Genomic DNA, 23201 nt, shown 5'->3' on the forward strand with positions numbered 1-23201 from the left:
CTTGCTCTTGCTGAATGGGATAAATTCAAAAGTAGCATTTTTGTAAAGTTCAAATTCTGACAATGTGACTGAAATAACCTGCCAGCTTACCCATAGCAAATTCAGTGTTAATGAGTTGGAGAGGGAAGTCAGTGTAGGCAATATTGTCTCAACTCAGCAGTAAAATAACAACAGAAATTCTAATACTAGGAGGTAGGGAATCCTATTTCATTAAAGTAATTAAAGCTTCACAGTTCACATCAATACTTTTTAAACAAAACTAAACACATTTCTTTCTGAAGAGATTATTTATGTGGCCTTAATATACCATCTCTGTTTAGATTATTTCACCTTGATTTTTAAAAAGCTATTTTCAAGACCAGAGAATATGTTAAACAGGATTTAGCTGTTTTCCTCTACATGTTATTTCAAAATTTTAGATGCCAGTTCACTCAGTTGCTGCACATATACCACCACCTCACTTTTGGAAGAGGAGGAAGAGATGGGAAATAACTTAGAGCATGCTTCAAGAACTCAAGGGAAGTCACATGCAGGAAGAGGCCAACTGCTTTCTGTTTCTACCTTATTCCTTTCTAACTTAGACTGTAAATTCTTTAAGAGAAGGGCCATTGTGTCTTCACTACACAGCACTGGGCACACGTGAGCTCCTCAAGTAGCATCAGCTGTTTCACAAACTCACAGATGAGAGGCAGAAACATGGTGGGATGGACAGGGGCTGCAGCCCCTTGGCACCCTTCACCCCTGGTGACACAGGGGAGGATGTGCCACCCCTGGTGACACAGGGGAGGACGTGTCCACAGGATCTGCTCCAATGTCCATCCTGCCAAGCACCTGCTGCAGGAGCTCCTGCTTGCATGGGCAGCCCAGCCCTCCCTTCACTGGTGCTCCAGGTGGTACTTGGGAACCAGACAAGGAAAACAACTTATCAAATCTTTTAATGTCTGTGACACTAGAACAGCCAACAGGGTCAAAGGTATCAGAGGAACAGGGTCAAAGATAAACAGCACATTACAGACAGTAAACAAAGCTCCCTATGAATGCAAAACTGTTACTTGTACAATAACCAATACTACTGTTTTTTAGCTTGAAGTGATAAGCACATGTGCTTTATGCTTAGAAACCCCACAAATACTACAGCTCTGCAACTGCATTTATTATTGTGCTACCAACATGGAAAAAAAGCCAAAAAACAGCTCACTTCAAACACTCAGTTTACACCTATTTTTTGGTCTTGTGTGGAATCTAGTTGAAGATGGAAGAATTGATGTGCTTTTTGCCTCATAAGAAGTGAGGCAGATGTTAATGTTACTAAGATCAGCTGTATATACCTTGAAGGTATAGACCACCTGACTCTACATGAGTCAAAAATACTAGGAATGTATTGTCAATATCCATTAATGAATTACCAGTTGCTTGTAATTAAGTGACCATATGCTTCTGTGGAAAGTATACAGTGACCTGTATCTTGCATGCAGTGACAAAGCTTTGCATAAGCACGTCATTTTCAAGGCCAAAGGCGTATTTTAGTGTAGACAGTGCCACAATATCAGCAGTTGATTTTAAAACAAAACACTGTCAGTAGTTGCACAGGGTAGTTCTGAATTTCTCACCCATCTTGGAAACCATACAGCACCTCAACCATCTCCCAGAGTCCAGTGTAAAGTCTTTCATAACACAGCCTTAACCCACACATCAGCCTGCAGAATCCTGCAGAAGGGGTGGGGACAGTCGAGGCTCTAACATTTGTTTTGAAAAGGAGTCTTAAAGTCTTGCCTAAAGCTTGGGTGCTTCAGTTGAAGTAATTGCCCAACTCACTTGCAGAAGCCACACACACATTATAATCCACCTTTTTCTGTCTTCTTGAGTCACTGATGCCACAACAAACATCTCTCCAAAGGCACAAAGAGCAAGACCTATGCTGGTTCATACTCCTAGGTTTATTCCTAATATTAATTTCTTCAGAGTGTATTAACTGTCTTGGCATTGTAACAGAAATATTTCTATAAAGCTAACTGGCCTCACACACCACAATTCACCAGCCCCATTAAGACATGAGGACAATTTTGGTCATACAATGACTTGCATGAAAAAGTGGACATATTACACTGCTTTTTAACTATGATGCCAATCCATAAGGCTACAAGCTCTGAGAATACCTGACTTGATGCCCTTAATAATGTATCTCCCAATATTTTAAATATAAACTCACTTTAAAACAACTTTTAATTATAGCTCTCTCTTATTGGTTGCAGACCTCTCAGATAAAGATTTCTTGCTAAAGTGTCAGCATTAAACAAGAGAAAAGATGCTTGTAAATCTTAGTGAAATCAAGTACTTTTACTTCTTCCACAACTTGATACAACACATCAATAGTCAGTTCAATAAACCTTGACTTTGTACTAATCACACACACAAAAAAAAAAAAGTAATTCTCTAGTATCATATTTACTACAGAAATATTTACATTATGCCCCAGTTCAAGGCAGAAAATGCAGCTGCAAAAAAATAAATCCTCATGTGTACTGGAGCTTGATTTTTGAAGCACTTTAGGGGAATAAAACAAGCAGACATTCACACACACAGCACTAAGGCCTACAGCCCAGAACAGTCATCTCAGGAGAACAGCCAAAGAGTTTCTGACACAAGGTTTACCTTATTTTGGAACCACACCAGAAACCAAGTTGTCACTAACTAATATAAGACCTCAAACTACAGACAGGCAGACTTGTTTTACAGGAATAGGGAATGAACAGGAAAATTTTCTGGCTCCCTACATGATGGAGACTCACTGAAGGATCCCCATTCCAGCCTGTTTGAAGATTACTTGTAGCTGAGCAGGACAAAAGTGCAACCAGATTTTGAATACTTACTTGGTAATTTTTTTTACTATAAACTGTTTAAAGGATTCCTAAGGCTGCAAGGAAATGCTACAAGAAAGGACATTATCACCCACTGATGCCATCTTGAATCTAAAGCCTCTGAGCAGTTAGACTTTAACACTGCAGAAATTCAAACTACCAAGACTGACCACACAAGTCTTACTTACCAAACCACCTACTGTCATCTCTATAACCTTAGAATTTAATTTATGATATCTACACATATAGGCCTATATACATGTTCATGTGTACATTAACAAACAGGCTAGTGACACATAACTGGATTATGCCACTGAACAGAAACCCTGGTAACTGAAGTATAAATTCAGAGAAATTGACTTTGAACTAAAGATTGTAGAAAACTGCATCTGCAGCCTCCTAGGCCTGTGCTCCTTGCATTGATTCCAGGTACTGCTTACACACAGTAGCTCATCAAGAATTTCACAGGGGGAACTGGGTAGGGGAAGGGACCTCCAGGACACAACAGCTCCCAGAACTGTGAGAGCTGTGACAGGGGGTCTACACAGCTTTTTACAAAGCATACTAGGCTCAGATTTAACACTGAAGTTAATCTTCATCTTGGACTTCTGTAAGACATGGTTTGACCACCAGTAAAGCAAGCTGGCATTTAGAGCTAAGGACATAGAGCTGAAAACACTGGCCTTCCAAAAGAAAGCTCTGTGCTCTGTGACACAGCCTACTGCATCCAGCACTGAGGGAACTGTGACCTCCCCTGTCCTTTTTAACTCCCTCTCAGTAGAGCTGTTTATCTCCTGTCACAGATACCTACTCCAGGTACTTTATATTTCCAGCAAGGGTCATGTTGGCCTTCAAGTGTATGTTTTCTTTTTTTTTTTTCAAATCAAGTCCCAAAGTTATTCTTTATAGCTGTGTTTATATAACACAGGAGGTACTGTGCATTCAAATGGTAGCAAGTTTAAAAATAAAGATGTGAGACGTTCAAATAAAACAAATAAAAAGGAATGCATTTTTCTCTTCAGCTTCCAGTCTTCAAGGCACCTCCTGCATTAACTTACTGGGAAATAAACAAGCAGACCGAAAGTTCACTGGAAAGAGAAGAATCTAACACACATAACTTCCTCAGAAGCACACAGCATCAAAATGAGACAAGACTCGACCCAAACTAACAACTAAAAGCAATATAAAAATGCTGATGAGATGACAGGAATGCCATGAGGTTGATGTTTTCAGCTCTGCTGATTGCAGGTGATTGTTATCACAGTGTTTTCTGATGGCCGTTTGCAGAAGGCTTTGTCTCCGAGTCTCTTGGATTGTTTGATAGATGGAGTTTATCTAATCCTGCAAAACATTACAGAACAAGGAAAAACTAAGACTCCCACACAGGTATTAAAAAAAACACAGACAATCCAAATTCTACTTTGTGATTGTGGACTTCACATTTGTTGAAGACCAGAACTGATGTTCTGCCTCCTGTAAGAATTGCTTCTGGGAAATTCCCTCAGTGTTGTTTAAGTGAGAAAATCCATTAGAGTGGACAAGCATGGAAGACAGGGAATCCTAACTTTCCATTGCTTAAATCACAGACTCAGATGTTAAGAACCAACAAAGACTTGCAATGATTTACCCTGTTGCCTACAAAGATCTAAATAATTAGCTAAAATATTTCTTTTAAACTATAACATCTTTTTGTAAATCATTCACTGCAGATCTTAATGTCATTGGTGATGACCAGATCACTTCTCTAAACTACTTATACATCTGATTACATTTTTAGGACTATACTATTACTGATTTATCTGTTTCAAGCCATTTTTTCTTATTGCACAATCCCTATTTTAAGTCTCACATCTGCCCCAGGCAAGCAGTTAAATTACTCTTTTTTGGGACAAGGGAGATGAGGAAAGAGGGCAAATTAGCTATATTTTATTCAAAAGGGGCATGATGCCTGTTCTTCCTTGATTTTTACAGTTTCTCTCTAAAGTCTCCTATCAAGTCTCTAAAATGAAGGATCAAACCTGGAAAGAGTTTCTTATTCATTTCATGCAGACTACAGAGTATTTTGCTGAAGTACCAGGATGTACAAAGTTAAATTTCTTGCATTGTTGGAACTGGAATTTCAAAATTGACTACACTACCAAAAAACAAAAATTTACTTAATATTCTTATTTGTAGTCCTAATATGTGAATTTTTTGGTCATAGGCCAATTTTGGTTCTCATTCTTTGAATTCCATGGGACAGTTTTTAACAGCCATCATTTGTGATGTATAGCACTGAAAACAAACCCAGTCTGTGTCAGGAACCTTCACATTTCAGGGTTTGTGACTCCCTACTTGTGTCAAATCCAGTGATAATTACCCTACTATGCCTGCATTTTTATGCTTGTTAATCTGCCTTCAACATCTGTAATTTTTTATTAAACAATTTAATTAATTTACAATAATTTTAAACTAATCTTCCACCAGCACTCTCAGAAGTGCTTGGATTTTGCTTCAGCATCACAACTCTGAAAGCAGTGAAAACTAACATGAGTAACTTCCAGATGATGCAAAGTGAATCTTCAGTTAGAAAGAAATACTAAAGTTTCTCCACTAATTCTGTCAATTTAAGCAAATAATACTCTAGAGATCTAAAGAGAGAGGAGCTCTGCTAATTACATATTATAAGATAAAACAAAAACAATTTAAAAAAAAAATTTTAACCTCTTAGTATCAAAGGTGTTTCAATCCTTTCAAGATTGAAAGAAATATCAATGAAAGAATCAAGAGGTCAATGAAAGAATCAAGGTCAAGAAATATCAACACAAAATTCAATCAAATTTTTGATTATATCAGGTTTTAGTCAGTTACTAAGGTTCTGTACATTCTGTACAAAGATTTTCTCAATAGATGTTCAAAAAATGTATGCAGTTAAGATGTCTGCTAACTATTTTTAGGGAACTAATAAGTAGCTTTAAACAAAAAAGAAAAAATCCAACCCATACACAAGTTGAAGTTTTAATTTGGAATAACTGCTCATAGCAATGAGAATGTTTCTGTGCTCTGCAAAGACTGAAAATCTACCTGAATATCAGTAAGTACCCCAGTCATATCATTAAAATCAACACTGTACTTTAGCTCTGTACTCTTCAAAAAGCAACACAACATTATTCATCCTCACACCTTAACTTAAAGAAATTCCCACCAAAAAAAAAAAAAAAGTATTTTGTGAGCAATACCAGTAGCACATCAAGGTGTCAGTGGTGGAGCAAGGGAATGGGCAAGCACACAGAGAATTTTCAGGGCTGTGTTACCTAATGCCTTCAGGAGCTCTTCTCGCACAGCAGAGGTGAACTTTCTGACCAGACACAAGGTTGTCATGATGGCAAATAGCAAGTTGTAAGATAACACAATATAGAAGTTCCCCAGCCAGTTGAACCTTCCAAAGTCTCCAAGGAGATCGAATCTGGTGATTCCTGTTAAATTGCATGCAAGATTTAGATCAAAACATGCATAACATTTTTTTTAGGAAATGAAAAAATTCCTTTCTATTACATTTACATTTGGATGCAAAATTCTTATAGACAGCACACCAGAAGATACATGGTTAAACACATAAGACAATGCTAGTTACTATAAAACTGTAAGACATCTTTATCAAAATATTTTTTAAATTTCATAGTAAAATGCTTGAATAATAGGAGTTGAAATGAATTGCCTATTCTAAGTAAGAACTCTTTTTATAATTTCAGTAAACACAAAAAGGAAAAAATCAGCTGTAGTATAAAAACTGCTTGAAACCTCAGTTTCTATAAAACCCTTAATGATTCCGTAAAAGAGTGAAATGTATCTTGAGCTTTTTTTAAAAAAATACAGGTAGCAAACAGCCTTCCTATGAGAGCCACATTATCTTATGGTAAACACTTTTAAGTGTTCTTCCAGAGCACTGCTTTTCAAACCAAAGTTTAAAGACATCTTTCCAACTGCAGTTTTTCTCCTTGATACACCCACCACTACAGCCATGGAGCATTTGCACAGAAGGAAGAGAGGCTGAAAGATGGTGCTGACAGGTCTTCACAGGGCACCTCCAACCCTGACACTTGGGCTTCGTGCTGATCAAAGGCCTGTCAGTCACCAATTAAGTGAACAACATTTTTCTGAACCATGGAAGCATCTACAAGGTGTAGGGCCCATGCAGAAGGCAGAAGAGGAAGAAGCACAGGTTGTTCCTTTGTTAGGTGTCATGGATACTCCACTGAACACATGGCAGAACACTGAGATGACAAACACGTGTCCATTGTCTAGATTCAAATGCATTCCCAAAAACCTTTGGCTTAGATGAAGAAGAGGGAAGTCTGCCCTCACAGCAGTGCAAAAGCAGGAAGCTGACTGTCCCAGAACTAAAATGACAGCAGCAAATGAGGCAATCACAAAGTAGCCCTGGCTCTGAAATTTGTGAAATATCCTGATTTTTCTATCATCTTATTTTGAAAGTGTTTGGGGGCTTTTAAAAACTGACTTCAAAAGTGACTTCAAAAATGAAGAGATAGAATTAAGGGTCAGTTGCACTTTTTCCAAGGGTAAGCCTGACACTTAGGAATCTCACTGTACCTGCATACCCAAGACTTGCAAGCCAATTAGCACAATGCTAAAAGATACACACACTTCTTATACTCAGCATCAGTCATTTAAATTAAAACATGGGAATTAAATTGGGAATCTAAGGAAAAAAAAGCTCAAAATAAATAGTTTCAAAGGACAGAACCAAACAATCACTGATCAAACCAACAAAAGAGGCAGCAAAAAATACTAGAAAAGCACAGAAGGTTTTAGCACAGAAAGAAGAAACCAGCTGTCTGATGGGTAAAGAGATGAAGGACAAACACAGAACTGCCTTCCCACTTGAAGGCAAACAGTGTCCTCAACATTTCCAAAGCAGCAGTGTTTTAGTCAGACTGTGGAGCCACATGAAAATTAAGACAGGTTTGAATGTACAGGCTTCCAAAACTTTAAAGAAAAAGGAACAAAACAGGCAGAGCACTGGAATTGTCTGGAAAAGGAATGACATTCCATGACACAGAGAGGTCCAGGAGAACAGTGAGCCATGAAGCAGTGTTACAAGGACAAACAGAAATGAACCCTGACACTTCTGTTAGAGTAGGTGGGAGAATTATTATCTATAAATTATATCCAATTTCTTCTTACAAACAGAAAAGGTCACTGCTCATCAGAAAAGTGACACAGTAACAGTCTGCAAACTCATGGGAGAAAAAGGTTGAAAAGGTTTTGATAACTTTCTTACAGAAGCAGTACCTACTCAGTCCACAGAGAAAAAAACCCAAGATTTTTAATAACTCTTCAGTAATTGAACAAAAACTTGCATATCCGGTGGCACAAATATATATACAAAAAGCTGATTAAATTTCACCAAATAAACTATTAAAGAATTCTTCAAGTTTAAAACACATTGTAGGTTTTAGACAGCACACACAAATAAATTTAAAATGCCCATTTATTTGCACATAATACTCAAATGTAGAATACTAGGAAACCTTCCATATAGTAGAAAGTTCAATTTTCTCTGGAATTCTTTGTTTTTGTATTCTTGACTATTAAGTGCCTTGCTCCCAATTTGTTTCTCTGTGTTTAAAAATCTGGTGGTGGTGGGAAACATTTCTGAAGGGCTACGAAAAGGCTGAAAAGTTCTGGGAAAATGAGTTAACTTATTATTTAAATAAAGTAACTTAGTTTAAAACTTTCCTAGAGTTCTAGAAGAATGACATATCCACCACCTACATATCTAATTAGAATGCTATGAAACATGTAAGAAACTATTTCCATTTTTAGAAGTTGAAAAAGGTCAATGTATGTATTAGATAACTCTTGCTTTTTCACCTTTCCCATAAGGATAAAGTCTAGTCTTTTCTGACTAGTCTAGAATCTCTCTTTTTTAATAAAGTGAAAAGACTATGAATCTGCTTAACATATTTATTTCTTTTCATCTATTCAGTGCCACAGGGTGGTGGCATGTAGTGCAACACACATTGATATTTCTGCAAAGCACCACATGACTCACTGTACTCTAATGCACTCTATTAATCCTGTTTGGACAGCTGTGACTGTGCATTTGTTAGCTGTGTGTTAATTGTTCCATCTTTTTTCTTCTTTTATTTATCTCTATGGCAAACTATCCAGGAATTTCACTTCTTAGTCTGGTTTTTAAGTGAGTTTTACCATTAATCTGTTTCCTATGAGACAACAATGGACCCAGCGTGTACACTTACTGCCACAGAATCTGGTTATTATCAACTGGTAATCTCATGGATCATTAACAATTAATTTTATTTTCTTTTAAACAAGTCTTGAATGCTGTAACTTAGTGGACACAAACTTATGTTACAATTCTATTCTAAAACAGTGATTTTTCTATGTAATATCTGGCTCCACATGCTAGAACCATTTCACTTTTTAGACCTTTAATATACTTTAAATACTTGAATTATTCTTTTGCATTTTGTGGAGTTTTACTATAGATTTTTTTTTAACTAAGTTCTATAACGCCCATTTCTATAGAAATTACTTATAATGTATTAAAATGTCTCATCTGTAGATATACATAGCCTGAGATTATATAGTATAACTTACTGGAAAACAATTAACTATTCTTGATTCAAGAGGATTCTCCCTGAAATGAAAAGCAGCTACAGAACTACTGAGCACACACTGTTGGTCTGTGGGCCTGAGCTCAAACTTCTAAGCTTGTACTTAAGACTTGTACAGCCTGAGGTGAAGATTTTTGTTTTGTTCTATTTAATGTTCCCAATGAAATTCACATTAGCTACAAGGATTCTGCTACTTAAAACATGTAATAGCCTTGCAATTTAACTTCAAGAATTCAAGCTGAAGATTACCTAATTAAAGTGAAGATACAACATGTCTTTTCAACTGGTTAAAACAGCTTAACAACTTCAAATGCTACTGCCAGTCCTCAGCAACAAAATCAGGTCCGTTATGGTAGACTCCAAATTGTTAGATTTGAAAAATAAAGTTAAAAAATACAAGCATATTATTGTAGGGGAAATGAAAGTAGCCTGGTATAACTGTTGATTAAAAAACTTTTATTCAATGAAGAGTAATTAATTGTTTTTAAAAAGCCATTTGCACTCAGTGTTACCTCAAATTTCAGACACCAAATCCCAAATGCATTTTTTGACAGGAACTAAACATTAATTTCTCAGTGAACATGAAACTATTTCATACTGCTCTGGGCAATCAGTTTTCCTATCTTTTCAACTCACAATCTCCTGTTTCAAGAAGCTTCAAATCCAACCTTCTTCAAATAATATATTCTCTAAAAAATGCTTAGCATCTTTTTTTAGAAAGTATATTCTGCAGTTCATGCACATAGATGTATGTACAACAGCTCATGTAGAAATGAAGGCCACAGATACCTGCCCTTTCCACTGGAAGCAAAGGCAAATAAAACACATACTATGGGAAATACAGCTACAGGCTCTTCTTTTTTCTTGTATTCTTTAATTCAATTAAACATCCTTTATTATGATGTTACATTCATTCCACTTACCTAGTGTCCTTGACATCACTGGCAAAGCAGAGCTCAGCACCAAGATTGAGACACAGTTTCCAATTATCTGTTTGAAAATGACAAACAGCATTTAAATGATAAATGGGATTGCTGAAGGGAACACAATGAAAAACAGTGGTCAAGATGAAAAAGAATTCTTAAAAGGCACATTCTTCAAACTGAACCTAAAGCAATTTACAGTAGCATATTGTTAGTCTTGCTGACTGCTGTCACTCCTCTCCACATGGTGCTAACCAAGACGAAGATGATCCAGGAAGAAAATCAAATATGTATTCATGTGCCTTTAATCAGTGCTAGGTATGCTCAGATTCAGAATTATTCAAAACAACCATGTTACAAAGCATCAACTGTTTGCTTACTTCCTGTGAATGTTGTATAAAAGAACAATTCCATGGACTTAGAATGGATGACTGATACATCAGCTTAAGCCTTGGATGCAACTGCTTGCAGGATTAGCACTATTTAAAAAATTACAACAAAGAGCTTCCTTTCAATTCAATGCCTGTTGTCTACTTTAAATAATAAAAAAAAAAAAAAAATCACAGCTGTTAGATTTTACTCTTGTTCTTGTAAGGCCTTTAAAAAGAGTAATTGAAACTTTCTTTCACAAGGGATCATTTTCTTCAGGTTTAGTTCTATCAGAAGCCAAAGGAAAAAGGAAAAAAAAAAATTGAAAATAGGTAGACATTTGTACATACACTGTTTATTTCCACACTATTCCTGGTGTACTGCAAACAACCAATAGGAAGTATCAAGAACATTCCAAATCTCTACTACTTATTACTTTAATCATTTTGTGTGCATACCCACTTTCTCACTTCCAGCAACTTGTTGTAGAAATATCTTAATCCATTACTTATAAAAAAAATAGAAACAATGAAATACACTGAAAAAATAATTAAATTCAACATCTGTTCCACACTTCCCCACGTCAGCTGTGGGAATATTTTGCCAAAAACCTAGGCATGTTCCTACAAATTAGGTAACAGCTTTGATTATTCTAAAGCCAGTGCTAAATTGTAGAAAGTCAAATTAGCTTCAGATTGCAAAATGCTGCTGAATAGCCATCCTCAGTCTTAGTTTCATTATTCAAATTTGAATTACTTTGTATTACTTCTAGCAACCACGTTGTTCAGATCTCAAGCAAGCTCCCTGAAGTACAGTTAACACAATCAAAGTTACTCATTAGCAATAAGTTCCCTTTGAAGGAAGTTCTTTCACTTGCTTTTCTATAGCCAGTTAACAAGCTCTGCCATTCCTGGCTTTTTACAAGTGAATGGATGCCATCCAAACTAAACAGAGCACATCCTTTTTCCCACTCATTCAGCATTTTGACAATCTTCCAGTTTGTGTTTACGCAGCTTACAAACAAATACTGATCACTGCAAATGAGCCATTCAGGGCAATTACTAAGAGAGTCAGTTTGTCTTGGGTGGCAAGAAAGACAAGGAGGGGGCCATCCCCATCCCCATCCCAGACTGTACCTTACCTTTGTCATAGTTGTATCATCCTTCCTGGGAGTGAAATTCTCAAAAAAACGAAGACTGTAGAAGCCGACGACAGAAGATACCATAAGATAGCTGTGAGAATCAAGGAAAAAAGGAACCTGCAAGGAATGCAAGTTTCACTCAAGTTCTCAGCAGTCTCTGAAAAGTCTTAAGAACTAAAGAAAAAAGAAACAAAAACACATCAAGTGTTTGAGAAGGACTGACCTATCTCTTTCTTCTTTCCAGGCCAGTGTCTTAATGTATTACCAGTGTCCCAGAAAACTAGAGAGAATACTTGTTAACAGACAGGATTCTTTCAGAAAGGATACAAAATCAAAATGATTTCAAGTGCAGCTCCCACAAAGCCAAAGGTGGATAATGAGGCATTTCCTATTCCAGGTCCCTACAAGGAAAAAGACAATTTGCACAATTCAGATACATGCAATGGTTCATAAAGTTAACATCTACCAAGAACAAAACATGTAACATCTTAGATGAAACACAGCCTTTTCTCAATTCAGTGTTTCAGGGGCATTCAGATATCCACCCTCCAAATCCCCCCCACCCCATCCAATGGCACCAGCAGCTTTCAAGCTGCAGTGAAATGTATTGCAGAGATAAAACTTCAAACTCCATTACTGATCTGCTTTACTGCATCACTGTATTTACATAAAGCTTCTGCACTATTTTAGTAAGAACTCACTACTAATTACATGTATTAAATGTTTGCGTGGGCACAGGAATGAAATCTAGATGCAAAGTCAAGGTCAAGGTTCATTAGTTTCCATGTTATTAAAGCAAAAGCTCTCACTTGCACTTCCACAAGGCCTCCAAAGTTTTACTAAAATTATAAAAATTTTAAGAGAAGATTACTTTACCCCTGATCCCTTTGGCATTGCAGTCTCATCAACCAACAGGTAAAGAATGTTGAGAGCAACCAAAAGAACTGAAAAAGACTATTAAAAAGTAGAAACAGTCTTGTTACTGAAAAGTATTCCACATTTTTTAAATCTACACATTCATCCTCATCAGACTCCATAATGCTAAGTTTGCTTTTTTAAATGGTCAAGAAAAGAGTATCAAGTTTGTTGCTTAAACACCCATCTCAAAAAATTTAAAACCATTCCCTCAAATAACCAAAGAACACTTCATACTTTTTGTTGGAGAAAAAAAAACCAAAATTCTTACTGTCTCAATCAGGAGCAATATCATGACAGCTGGATAAACTAAATTCCTTTCCCAAGCAGAAGCTTTTTTCCTCCGTTCTGTTCAGAAGAGAAAAAACATAAACCTAATATCACAGATTACCTTAGAATAAAGCAAGTAACAATCATTCAGCTATCTATAAGCTCACTATAAATATAAATAACAACAGTACCCTGACCTGGAACAAACATCAATCAGTTCATAAGAAGCTGCACAAAACAATGGCAAATACGAAATCTCTCTAGAGAATGGCTGGGGAGACAGAAACAAGCAGATTTTTCTTAGAGGCATGTTTCCCTAAAAGTTTTTTCTTCCCCTAGCACACAGCAGTTCCACAAAGTTTAAAATCTGCTGAGTTTACAAATACACGGTTTACATGTATATTTTAGCATGACCTAAAGGGACAGAACAAAATTTCAGATACTTAAATAGTATTGTCCTCTTGAAGGATAGGAAAGACAGAACTAACTTCACTGGACATCACCAGCATGTGCAAGGAAACTAAACAAAACACTGCTCGAATTCTACAGAAATAATTTGAACACAAAAATGTCGTAGATTATCCAAATATTCATAAGCATATTATACACAAAAAACTCCATGCAAAGAAGTGTTACAATTTCTCTAAAGCAATGTTAAAAATAAGATCCAAATCAGACTCTTTACTTAAATTTTTTTGTTGGAGGGATGCAATGATTACATGTAATGTATTTGCAAATGCAGAAATTTGGTTAAGAACAAACTGGAATCAATCAAGCAACTGCTCCAAAATAAATATAGCACCTTAAGGTCATTTAGTGAACTACAACCTACATGAAAGTTCATTACCTAGATTTGTTTTCTTGCTTTTCACTTTTTCAAGCTCGCGTTCCAACTCTACTGTCTGGTATTCCACTGTGGAAGATACACCTTTTAAAACAAAAGACACAATTTTCTTTCAGATGTGAGTACAAGGCACACAGTGACAATTTGGATTTAAGAAGCATCACATTAGCACTTGTGACTTTAAACTGCAGGTGTTTCTTAGAGATTCTTCAAATACTTCTCAAAAGCAGCAGAGTCCACCCAGAAAAGTTCAGCACAGAGGTCTCAGGATAAACTCCTGCGATCCCAGCTGTTCTGCTGATGCTGAACCTTCTCACAAGTCCAATGACCAGTCATAGTGTGACAGACAGAATGTCTCAAATGCCTCATTCTTAAATCCCTATATGACTCTTGCAAAGATGTAAAGAATTCCCAGATGCCTTTCAGGAGCATTAATATTTACCAAAAGTGGAACTTAGCCTTTAAAGTGGCCAGAGCTCCAGATTCAGCTTCTGCCCCTCCCTCTCCTCAGCAAGCTCAGTTTCCATACTGCTGACCTGCTTGCTGACAAATCTTCTGCTCATACCAGTTTGTCTGCTCCATCCCTCTGTGCCACAATCAGATATTCCCACAACCACTCCTGAGACCAACCTCTTCCACTTTCCAGTTTACAACATACACGTGTCACTGTTGTGCAACTCCTCATACTTTCTCCTGTACATCAGCTTAGCTCTGACAGCCATAATTTTAATTCCTTTCTTCCGACTAATTTTCTGCCTAAAAGCTGTTCATCAACTTTTTTCCTAACCCTACACAGCCTTGAGGACACCCAGCCCATTTTCTCTCTCCACTCTTTATCTCTTCAACCTTCCAATCTCTTCCAACCACTCCTCTTTCCCAGTGCAACACTGGGGTTTCTCTCTTTGATGCCAATTCCTTTACAAACCCTGCACAGTGTTCAGGCACTGACACAGCTCTGCAATGCTGACTAGAGATCTGCTGTTTCAGTTCCCATCCCATCATTTCTGCTTTAGCTTTCTTTCTCTGCAAACACAACCTGGAAATATTCTGCCTGGGATAAGTTAGAAACACTCCCCACTCACCTTTGTTCAGAAATAAAAGGGATGAAAGTGGGGCAATCTCACCTTATAAGTTAGGGGCTCATATTTTCCCTGTCTATTCCAGGCCAATTTCACTCTGCAATAACACACCAGGGCAGTGATATTCAAGGTCATAAACCCAAAGCCCCCTCTGTTGTTGTTTTGCTGATTTACATTAACACCCTTCACCTGCTGGCCATTTCCTACCTCTGGCCATGGGCTAACCTCTAAGAGCACCATGCTCCACATACTTTTTTTAAAACAGCTCCCAGTAAATTTATAAGAGATTAATACTCTAGTCCAGGCTTTTTTCTTATATCTGGATCACTTGCCTACAAAATCTAAACAGCACTTAGGCTATTGACACAGCAACACTACTTTGCAGTGCAGTCTCATTACATCCTTATTTTCTGTTGCCTCCTCATCCATCCACCAACCTCAACACAAGAAAAAAAAGTGACTTTTATTGCAGACTATTAAATACTGATTTGTTCAATGCAGTCAAATTATCAGTGAAATATCCAACTGTTTTAAATTGTAAATGTTTAAACAAATTAACTGAATGTTTCCTTCACACACACTTTTGTATATAACATGTAGCTTCTGAGCTATGTCTAAACATTTATCTTGGATATCAGTGACATAATGAGCATGGGGTAATATTTACAGGGGTTCAAATATAGACCTACAGACACTGTTCCATTACATCTTATCACTTGAAGTGCCTGAAATACACACCCGCTTTATTTCTCAGCTGTTTTTTTTTAATTAATCATAATACACAGGTTTTCAGAAAAAGTCTTTAAAAAAAAACCCAAGCCAATTATCACTATAAAAATAAGCTTTTGCAATGATGCATTCTCCCCCAAAAAGCTCTAAAACATCTGTTTTATGGAATGACTAATTACTGTTAGGTGGGAAAAAGGATAGCTACAGAGCTCAGAGGGAAAAGAACTTTCATGGAAGCAAAAGAAAAATAAGGAAAACTCAAGTCAGCATCTGATGTTTTCTTCTTGTCTGTAACTGATTTAAGAGTCTCTGAGGAAAAGCTCAGTTCAATATGTATCTATGGTTTTTTTCTTCCCTCAATATAAAAATTGCTCCAGCTCAAAACACTGATTTAATAGGAGTCTATCCAACAAATCAGCGTCATCACAGTAGGTCCCTAAGACACAGGTCAGTAGAAATTCTGAATCATATCTAACTGCTGTTGTAGTTCCTCCTTAAAAATAGCTCCAAACAACAGGTTGTTATACAAAAGGATATTTTACAAGAGAGGCAAAGTTTCAGATCAGTCAAAAGAGTATTTGAAAAGGATGCAGCTAAATTCTTAAAAGCTCTCTAACATTAGCTTTATTTCAAACACGCACAAAGTTCAATGTCAGCGCTGTCTAGCCAATAAATCAAATTGGTAGACGAGACTTGTTTGGACTAGCAATGAAAAGTTAGAAGGGATTCTCCAAGAAAGCCACAAAGCAGCTCATTTAAGGTCAATTTAACGGTATTATTCTGTTTTTCTTCCAGCCCCGACATAAGATTTCAGTACCTCAAAGGAAATTGTAAGAGTATCTATTTGCATTCCCCCAAGGTGATTGGCAGTTCACCACCAATTAGTTCAAAATTACACTGTTACTAGTGTGCAATAAAAACAACACCTTTCATCTTTCTTACATAGGTAAGGATACCTTCAGAGCCAATAACTTTGATCAAGTAAGTATTTTTGATCCTACCCCACCCGTCTCTTTGGATTCAGGAAAACTAATAGCTGAAGGCAACTTTTTTCTTTTAATATAAAAAAGTCCCAGCTTTATTCTTCAACTGTAGGAGTGATGTGGGTACTGAAATATAATACACTGGAAACAAACATTTTCCCAAACCCCAGTATCTCTTCAATAGATAAAAATACTAGGGTAGATAACACAAACTATCCCCTCCCTCCTCCTCCAATTTTCAGTTAGACACTGCAGACACCTGAGGAGGAAGAAAATTAGTTCCCACAAAGAAGATCTACAGTTTCACAGATAGATTTATTTTCAAATATAAAAAGCTTTACAATCATCAAGTATCACTTAAGCCTCTGCTCTGGTCCTCTCATTTTAATAAAAACTCAACTCTTTAGTTATACATATAATACAAACAAAAAGTGTATATTTCAGAGCACTTTACTGCAAACCTGCCCAGCAGGACTACTTAAGCACCATGGATTTCCACCAACACCACTGTGGAAGAGCTGCAACAGCCACAGCAGAGGAATTGTGTAGCTGAATACATCTGCTGTGATACAGCAAGAGACACAATCTGTGTGCTAAAACACAGACTACGGCCTCTAACACCACAGCACGACACTTACTGATGTAATTAGTACCACCCCCATTTATACACACTTTTTAAAATGTAACAAACACAGTAAACATGACCCTTCATAATACTGGCAATAACAATGTCAATGTTTCTGGCATAATTTGTATGCATTAGAAAGACTTCTGGAAAAGAAGATGAAGGTTTCCATGCTTGTCATAATGAGAACCATGCTTAAATTTACTAAAGTAACTACTCACAAAAATCCTGCAGAGTATCTTCTTGCACATATAACATTTTGCCCCAACTACATGCTGTTGGCAAGTTCAGATTTTCATTTACTTTTCAGCTTAAGTCTATTAATTTCCTCTGCATACCAACCAAGGGGTTTTCAAGCATTCCTTTAGATGGAGGTGTCCATGCCATTCCCTCAGCATTGGAAACAGAGGAATTCAGTTCCCCTCCTGTCTCAGGACATTTAAGCCCCATGTCTTTCACAGCTCAAGAGCAGGCTGGTGAGTGCTCCATGGAACATGGGTGGGCTGCAGTTCCACTTTTCACTGAATACCAAGCCTGTGCTGAAAGAGAATCCAGCCTCTTGGCTGGAGTTAGGGGAGCTCCCAGCACACATCCTAAATCCATATCCAGTTAGTAAGCACCTACAAACAGCCTAGGTCCACTCCACAAGTGATACTGAACTACAATAGAAGCAAATGTTGAGAGACTTCTGCAAGAAAAAGAGCAGCCAAGCATCACCTAAATAATCACATTCTCCATCTGACTAGCAGACCCCTCTGTGCACTACTTCCAATAGATTCCTGAATAACTATTGAGTCATTGCTCTGTGTTGTACACAAGCAGCATCACCATGACAACATCTTCAGTAACAAATATTTTACAGTTCCAGCTAACATCAAAAACACAGAATGATGATCATTACCCCATCAAAGACACTCACTGCATGCACCCTTTTGTGTGCCTGTGTGTGAATGCACATACATGTATCACTACAAACACCTGAAAAGGTGAATGTTACTTTTAAACTGAAGTGATGGCTGATTTCAGCACAAAGATGTCACTACTCCACCACAAATTTTAAGCACTGGAATAAAGATGACCATCATGATGATCTCTGCTCTCAAAGGTACTTCCCCTGACCAAGTAAATTAGAAAGGAGAGTTAATGAGATCTCAGAGAAGGAAAGATTGAGATGTATGACAGGATACTAAAAAGTAAGAAAGAAAAACCAGGAAATTTAAAAAATTAAGGCTAAAAATAAGTCATCATGACAAATACATTGTTGTGCTGTCTTACATGAAAATGTCTTGGTTTTCTGCAGTAATTGTGTAAATTATGGATGCATGACTTATCCATGCAGTTAAAAGCAAGTTGGAAGATTTGTACAACATAATCTCCACATTTATAGAACCAATACATTTTCCATAATTTGTGTCTGTCATGTTGCAACACTCCTTTCTAAGCCAAAGCTTAATACTGTTTTTCTAATACTTCATAACAGAAGCACCTCATCAAGAAATGCAAAATTGTAAGACTAAATACAGAAAGTCTAAAATCATTTTTGCAATTATTAATTTTCATTACTTATTAATAGAATATTTTAAATTATTAAACTCATGAGAACTCCTAGAATATAAAGGACTGCTCTGTTTTTTAATGGATTACTACCTAAGATTTTAAATAACAATTAACTGAAACTCAAAAAATCCTTCACATTAGAAACAAAACTCATATTGCAGGAAATCAAGCCTCTTGCTAGTAAGTTCACTGTCCTTCAAACAAGGCTGAAACAGTCATTTACCAACCCAAGCTATTTTGCAGTAATGGTGGTGGGTCTGGACAATTACTCAATTGATCTCTCAGGCTCAGAACATTCCCACACTAGAGAGCTGACAAACAATTCAAAAACAAAACCAAAGCAAACCACACATACACAAGAGCCAACCTTGGAAAACCCAGTGAAGAAATGTACACCTGTAACATTTGTTACAGGCTAAGATGCTGAAATTTTCTGTTTTGAGAGAAGAGGCTGCACAACAGTGAGACCAATACTCCTGACCAGAACCACTCTACTCTAAATACTGTATCTGAAGCAGTACCATTACAACTACAGCATACATACCATTAAGCTTCCTCTGAATTGCTTCTTCCTCTAAAGTGATGATATACATCTGCTCATCTAAGTCTTCCAGGATCTGTATTTGGAAATAGAAACATGAACTGAGTATCAGAAACAGTTGTTTTTTCTGACAGCACTTACATAATCAGATTCCTGCAACCTGTACTTTAAATATACAGTCTACAACATTACTGACACAAGTAAGAACTTCACAGAAGATTATTTCATTCTGTTGTATCCTTACTTTAAGCAAGGTTACCATTAAGGTTTTATTTCAAGTTATGGCTTTCACATTCAGTTTCAATCTAAAGAGACAGAACAATATGTCTGACCTACATTCACATCATATCAACTTTCACACTCAATTTAAACAAAAATAATTAAAGATTTAAAAAAATTTTATTAAAACAACTTTTCATATAAGCCAGTATTTCATGCAAATATAAATTGCTATTGGAGCTAAAACCAAATAAATTAAGTCTGTCTACCTCAACTATCAGGCTCTGAGACTACAGATAAAACTAGTAGGTATTTTCTTTGTATTTCCAGGGTTGAACTGACTAATGAAAAGGAAGATCTAAGTGCACACAAATTTTAGTAAATATAAACTAGGACATGTGACACCCAAGTCACTAGAGCACTTGACATGGTAGAAACTTCTCCTTTCCCTCACAGCATTCAGAACATGAACCAAAGAGTATCTGTGTATAATAAGCTCTTAAAGATGACAACTACCCAACATTTCACTCATCTGTGTGTACCCCCAGGTACCCTTCTTGTTATCCAGACTTTTGTTCCTAAACTCAGAATATGCCCACACTTTTCAGGCAGTGGTACAACAGAGCAGGAAATACTGGTAATAAATAATACTAATAGCATTGACATAAATTGAAAAATCAGAGGAAGTCTGTATTATTATAAGAAAAACTTAGGAAAAAAGACTTTTGTGCTATATGAAAAACATGAAATGAGTACATAAAGAGTAGTTATAGCAACTCTGATGAACTGAAGAGTTCTGTAGAAGTGTAAGCATTCTAGAAGAAAGTACCCAAATACCATCCTACCCTCTCACAGGTAGCACAGGACAGAATTGTGCAGCACTTACTGTCGGCTTCACCAGCAACTGACCCATTACTGTAAACATCCTCGAGAGCCCCACTGGCGTGCACACTGCAGGGGAAGGAAGAGCATCCAAAACAGACATTTGTAAGTCAAAGATCAGTTTTCCATTTGAATGCTTAGTGTGCTATTCCACATATGACCATTTTTTGGTTTTGGAAAGAACTGCAAGAGCTTAAAGCTCCAATATGAACTTTTAAGCATTTCAATCACACGAATTTTGAACAAGACAAGCATCTCTCTCCTCCAAGAGTTTAACTGTGACTCTTTTTTATTTTGTCAACAAAGAATGCCATATAATCAGAGACCTTAAACTTGCTCAACTAATTAATTATTTATTCAAAGCATGTGGCACCAGAGGCTATGCATTTACTTGTAAATTCAGCAGTGCCAGGATGCATTCCTGGGCTGTAAGACTGGATTGCCTACATCAGTAAATTGTTAGAACTATTCCTGCATGATTTGCCCTGGGCCAGTTAACTCTTCCAAATGGTTCTCAGTGCAGTTCTGGAGTTCAGGCAGCCCAGGGACCATTGCCCTGCACAGACACCTGACAACTGCAATATCCCAGATGGAGTGACACTGGTTGGCCACAGCACTGGAGAATCTCTCAGGCACGTTTCATCTTCTAGCACAGGTGTAGCTGCAAGACCAAGAGATCCTGAAGCTGCTTTGCTCTCAAAGTTCTCCTTCAAATTCCACAGATTGTAGGTTCAGCTACCAGACTTTAGGTTATTTTCTATAAAATAACAGCAGGCCCTCTCTGTTCCTGGTCTGTGATAATTTTCAGGAATGATGCATGTATGCTTCTAGGGAGAAAGGCTCAACCATGATAATAGAAAATTATTAGCAGAAAACAACAGTTTAGGGAAAACAGCCTTCAAACACTAAAATATGTCAGAGATCAAGGAATTTATAACAACATGGATGATCATGTACATCTACAGTTTCCATTATAATAAAGCATTGTTGCCAAAAAAAGGAGACAAAATTTTATTGCGAGAATTGCACATTGCATATGTGAGAATTACTTTTATTAACTGGTGTTTCATTGTAGCTACTGCATATTACAGGAAAAATACAAGAGTATACAAAAATCTAACTTAAGCTAGTCTGTCTTTACTGCAGAAGAATCCTGCAGAAAAAAAAAGAAAAATTAAGTGATGCTCCAAATGACCACTGCAATAAGGCTTTACTTAAACACTGCTTAAAACTAGCTGAAGATCAAAAGCTCCACCCCAGCAGCTGCCCCATTGCTGTATACTGCCCTTTCAGCTACACAGACCTAACAGCTTGGAGGGCCTTCACCTCACTGATTTGCTTAAGTTACACATTTCCAAAACCTGGCATTTAGATGCAGTAATTTCAGTGAACTGGTTTACAACAGCCCCAGAATAGAGGCTGAGTTTTCATCTCTGCTGAAGGAAACTGCAGGGCTGATTTGAAGTTTTGCAAACCAACTTCCTGTTAAAGCATCATCACCTCTGTGAATGCTGCTCTGGAATGGATGAGATGTTAAGGGCACACTGTTTAATCCTCCCACCTTCTTCCAAAGTGCATTTGAGAATCTGCACATACAGAGAACTCACCAAGGTCTCTTTCACAGATCTGTTTAAAGGATATCACAAATTATCATTCCTCACCCCTCCTCCACAGTGACAGCCCCATGTAAGCTTTGAACATGTCAGGTTTGGTGAAGAGAAACCATAGTAATCCAGAAAGGAAGATATTCTGTCCCTCTCAGCAATTTTCTAGAAATTATTCAAGGAGGGGTTGAGATTATAAGTGGGATTTGGAGCCTTCTATCATGTTTCTTTTTCCCCTAAGCATAGATGACCAAGCTCTGGTTAGGAACAGTCAGTGTAAGGCTGGGTTTTTACTGCATTTGTTTCAAATGCAGTTGTGTAACTGACCTGCAGACTGGCCAGAGACCAGCTGTGTGATTATGAAAGCTGCCTACACTGTCTGCCAACTCCTGCCTGTACAGCAACATTTTCAAGTACAAAAGGAAGAATGGTAGTTTACTGAATATAGGACAAAATGTTCCAAAATAATTTTCTCACCATACTACCGACCTCCTGCAGACATTTCATTTAAAAATTGTGCTTTTCTTTGCAGAATGGAGTCCCTATTTTTCAACTACCTGCTTTAAGAAGATAAAAGTCGAACTTGTTTTGGGTGAAGCATAAAGTTTCTCAAAAGTTGAAAATACAAGGTACCTTTTATTTAAACTTCAGAACCCAAACCCAAAATTCACATCTAAACTTAAATTTAATCAGAAAAAGAAAACTCCACTCAACTTTCACAATCAAAAAGTTTCCTTTAACCATTAAATATAATTGAACACAATACACACAAAAAAAATCTCCCACCATAATATCATTCATCTTTTGGACAAAAATGAAGAAAATACTTACACAGAAGTAACAAGCATCCCATCAGTGATATACAGGAATATAAATAAGGGAGGTAGAATTCCCAGAGGTCTGTAAAGAAAACATTTAGCACAGATTTAGCTTATTACCAAGAGGCTACTTGTGTCACAAAATTTAACATCAAAATGGTGCTGACTGAATTCTGCCACCTTCAGAACCTGTGCAATATTCA

The 23201-nt window shown here is 37.0% G+C and overlaps 1 protein-coding gene across 2 annotated transcripts in view; it reads right to left on the reverse strand.

Annotated features, from left to right (window-relative positions):
• Positions 1–917: 917 nt before the first annotated feature.
• LMBR1 (limb development membrane protein 1) overlaps positions 918–23201 on the reverse strand; it is a 63435-nt gene continuing 41151 nt past the window's right edge. For both annotated transcript variants that reach the window (XM_079300306.1, XM_079300307.1), the window contains 11 exons: positions 23012–23080; positions 20581–20645; positions 19479–19551; positions 13965–14045; positions 13119–13195; positions 12809–12886; positions 12260–12333; positions 11933–12023; positions 10423–10489; positions 6152–6313; positions 918–4199 (listed from right to left, as the gene is read on the reverse strand). In XM_079300306.1, the coding sequence (XP_079156432.1) occupies positions 4117–4199; positions 6152–6313; positions 10423–10489; positions 11933–12023; positions 12260–12333; positions 12809–12886; positions 13119–13195; positions 13965–14045; positions 19479–19551; positions 20581–20645; positions 23012–23080 (920 nt within the window). In that variant the 3' untranslated portion in view covers positions 918–4116. The remainder of the gene's footprint in view (positions 4200–6151; positions 6314–10422; positions 10490–11932; positions 12024–12259; positions 12334–12808; positions 12887–13118; positions 13196–13964; positions 14046–19478; positions 19552–20580; positions 20646–23011; positions 23081–23201) is intronic.

Source organism: Erithacus rubecula (genome assembly GCF_903797595.1).
Source record: "Erithacus rubecula genome assembly, chromosome: 3".
Classification (NCBI taxonomy): Eukaryota; Metazoa; Chordata; class Aves; order Passeriformes; family Muscicapidae; genus Erithacus; species Erithacus rubecula.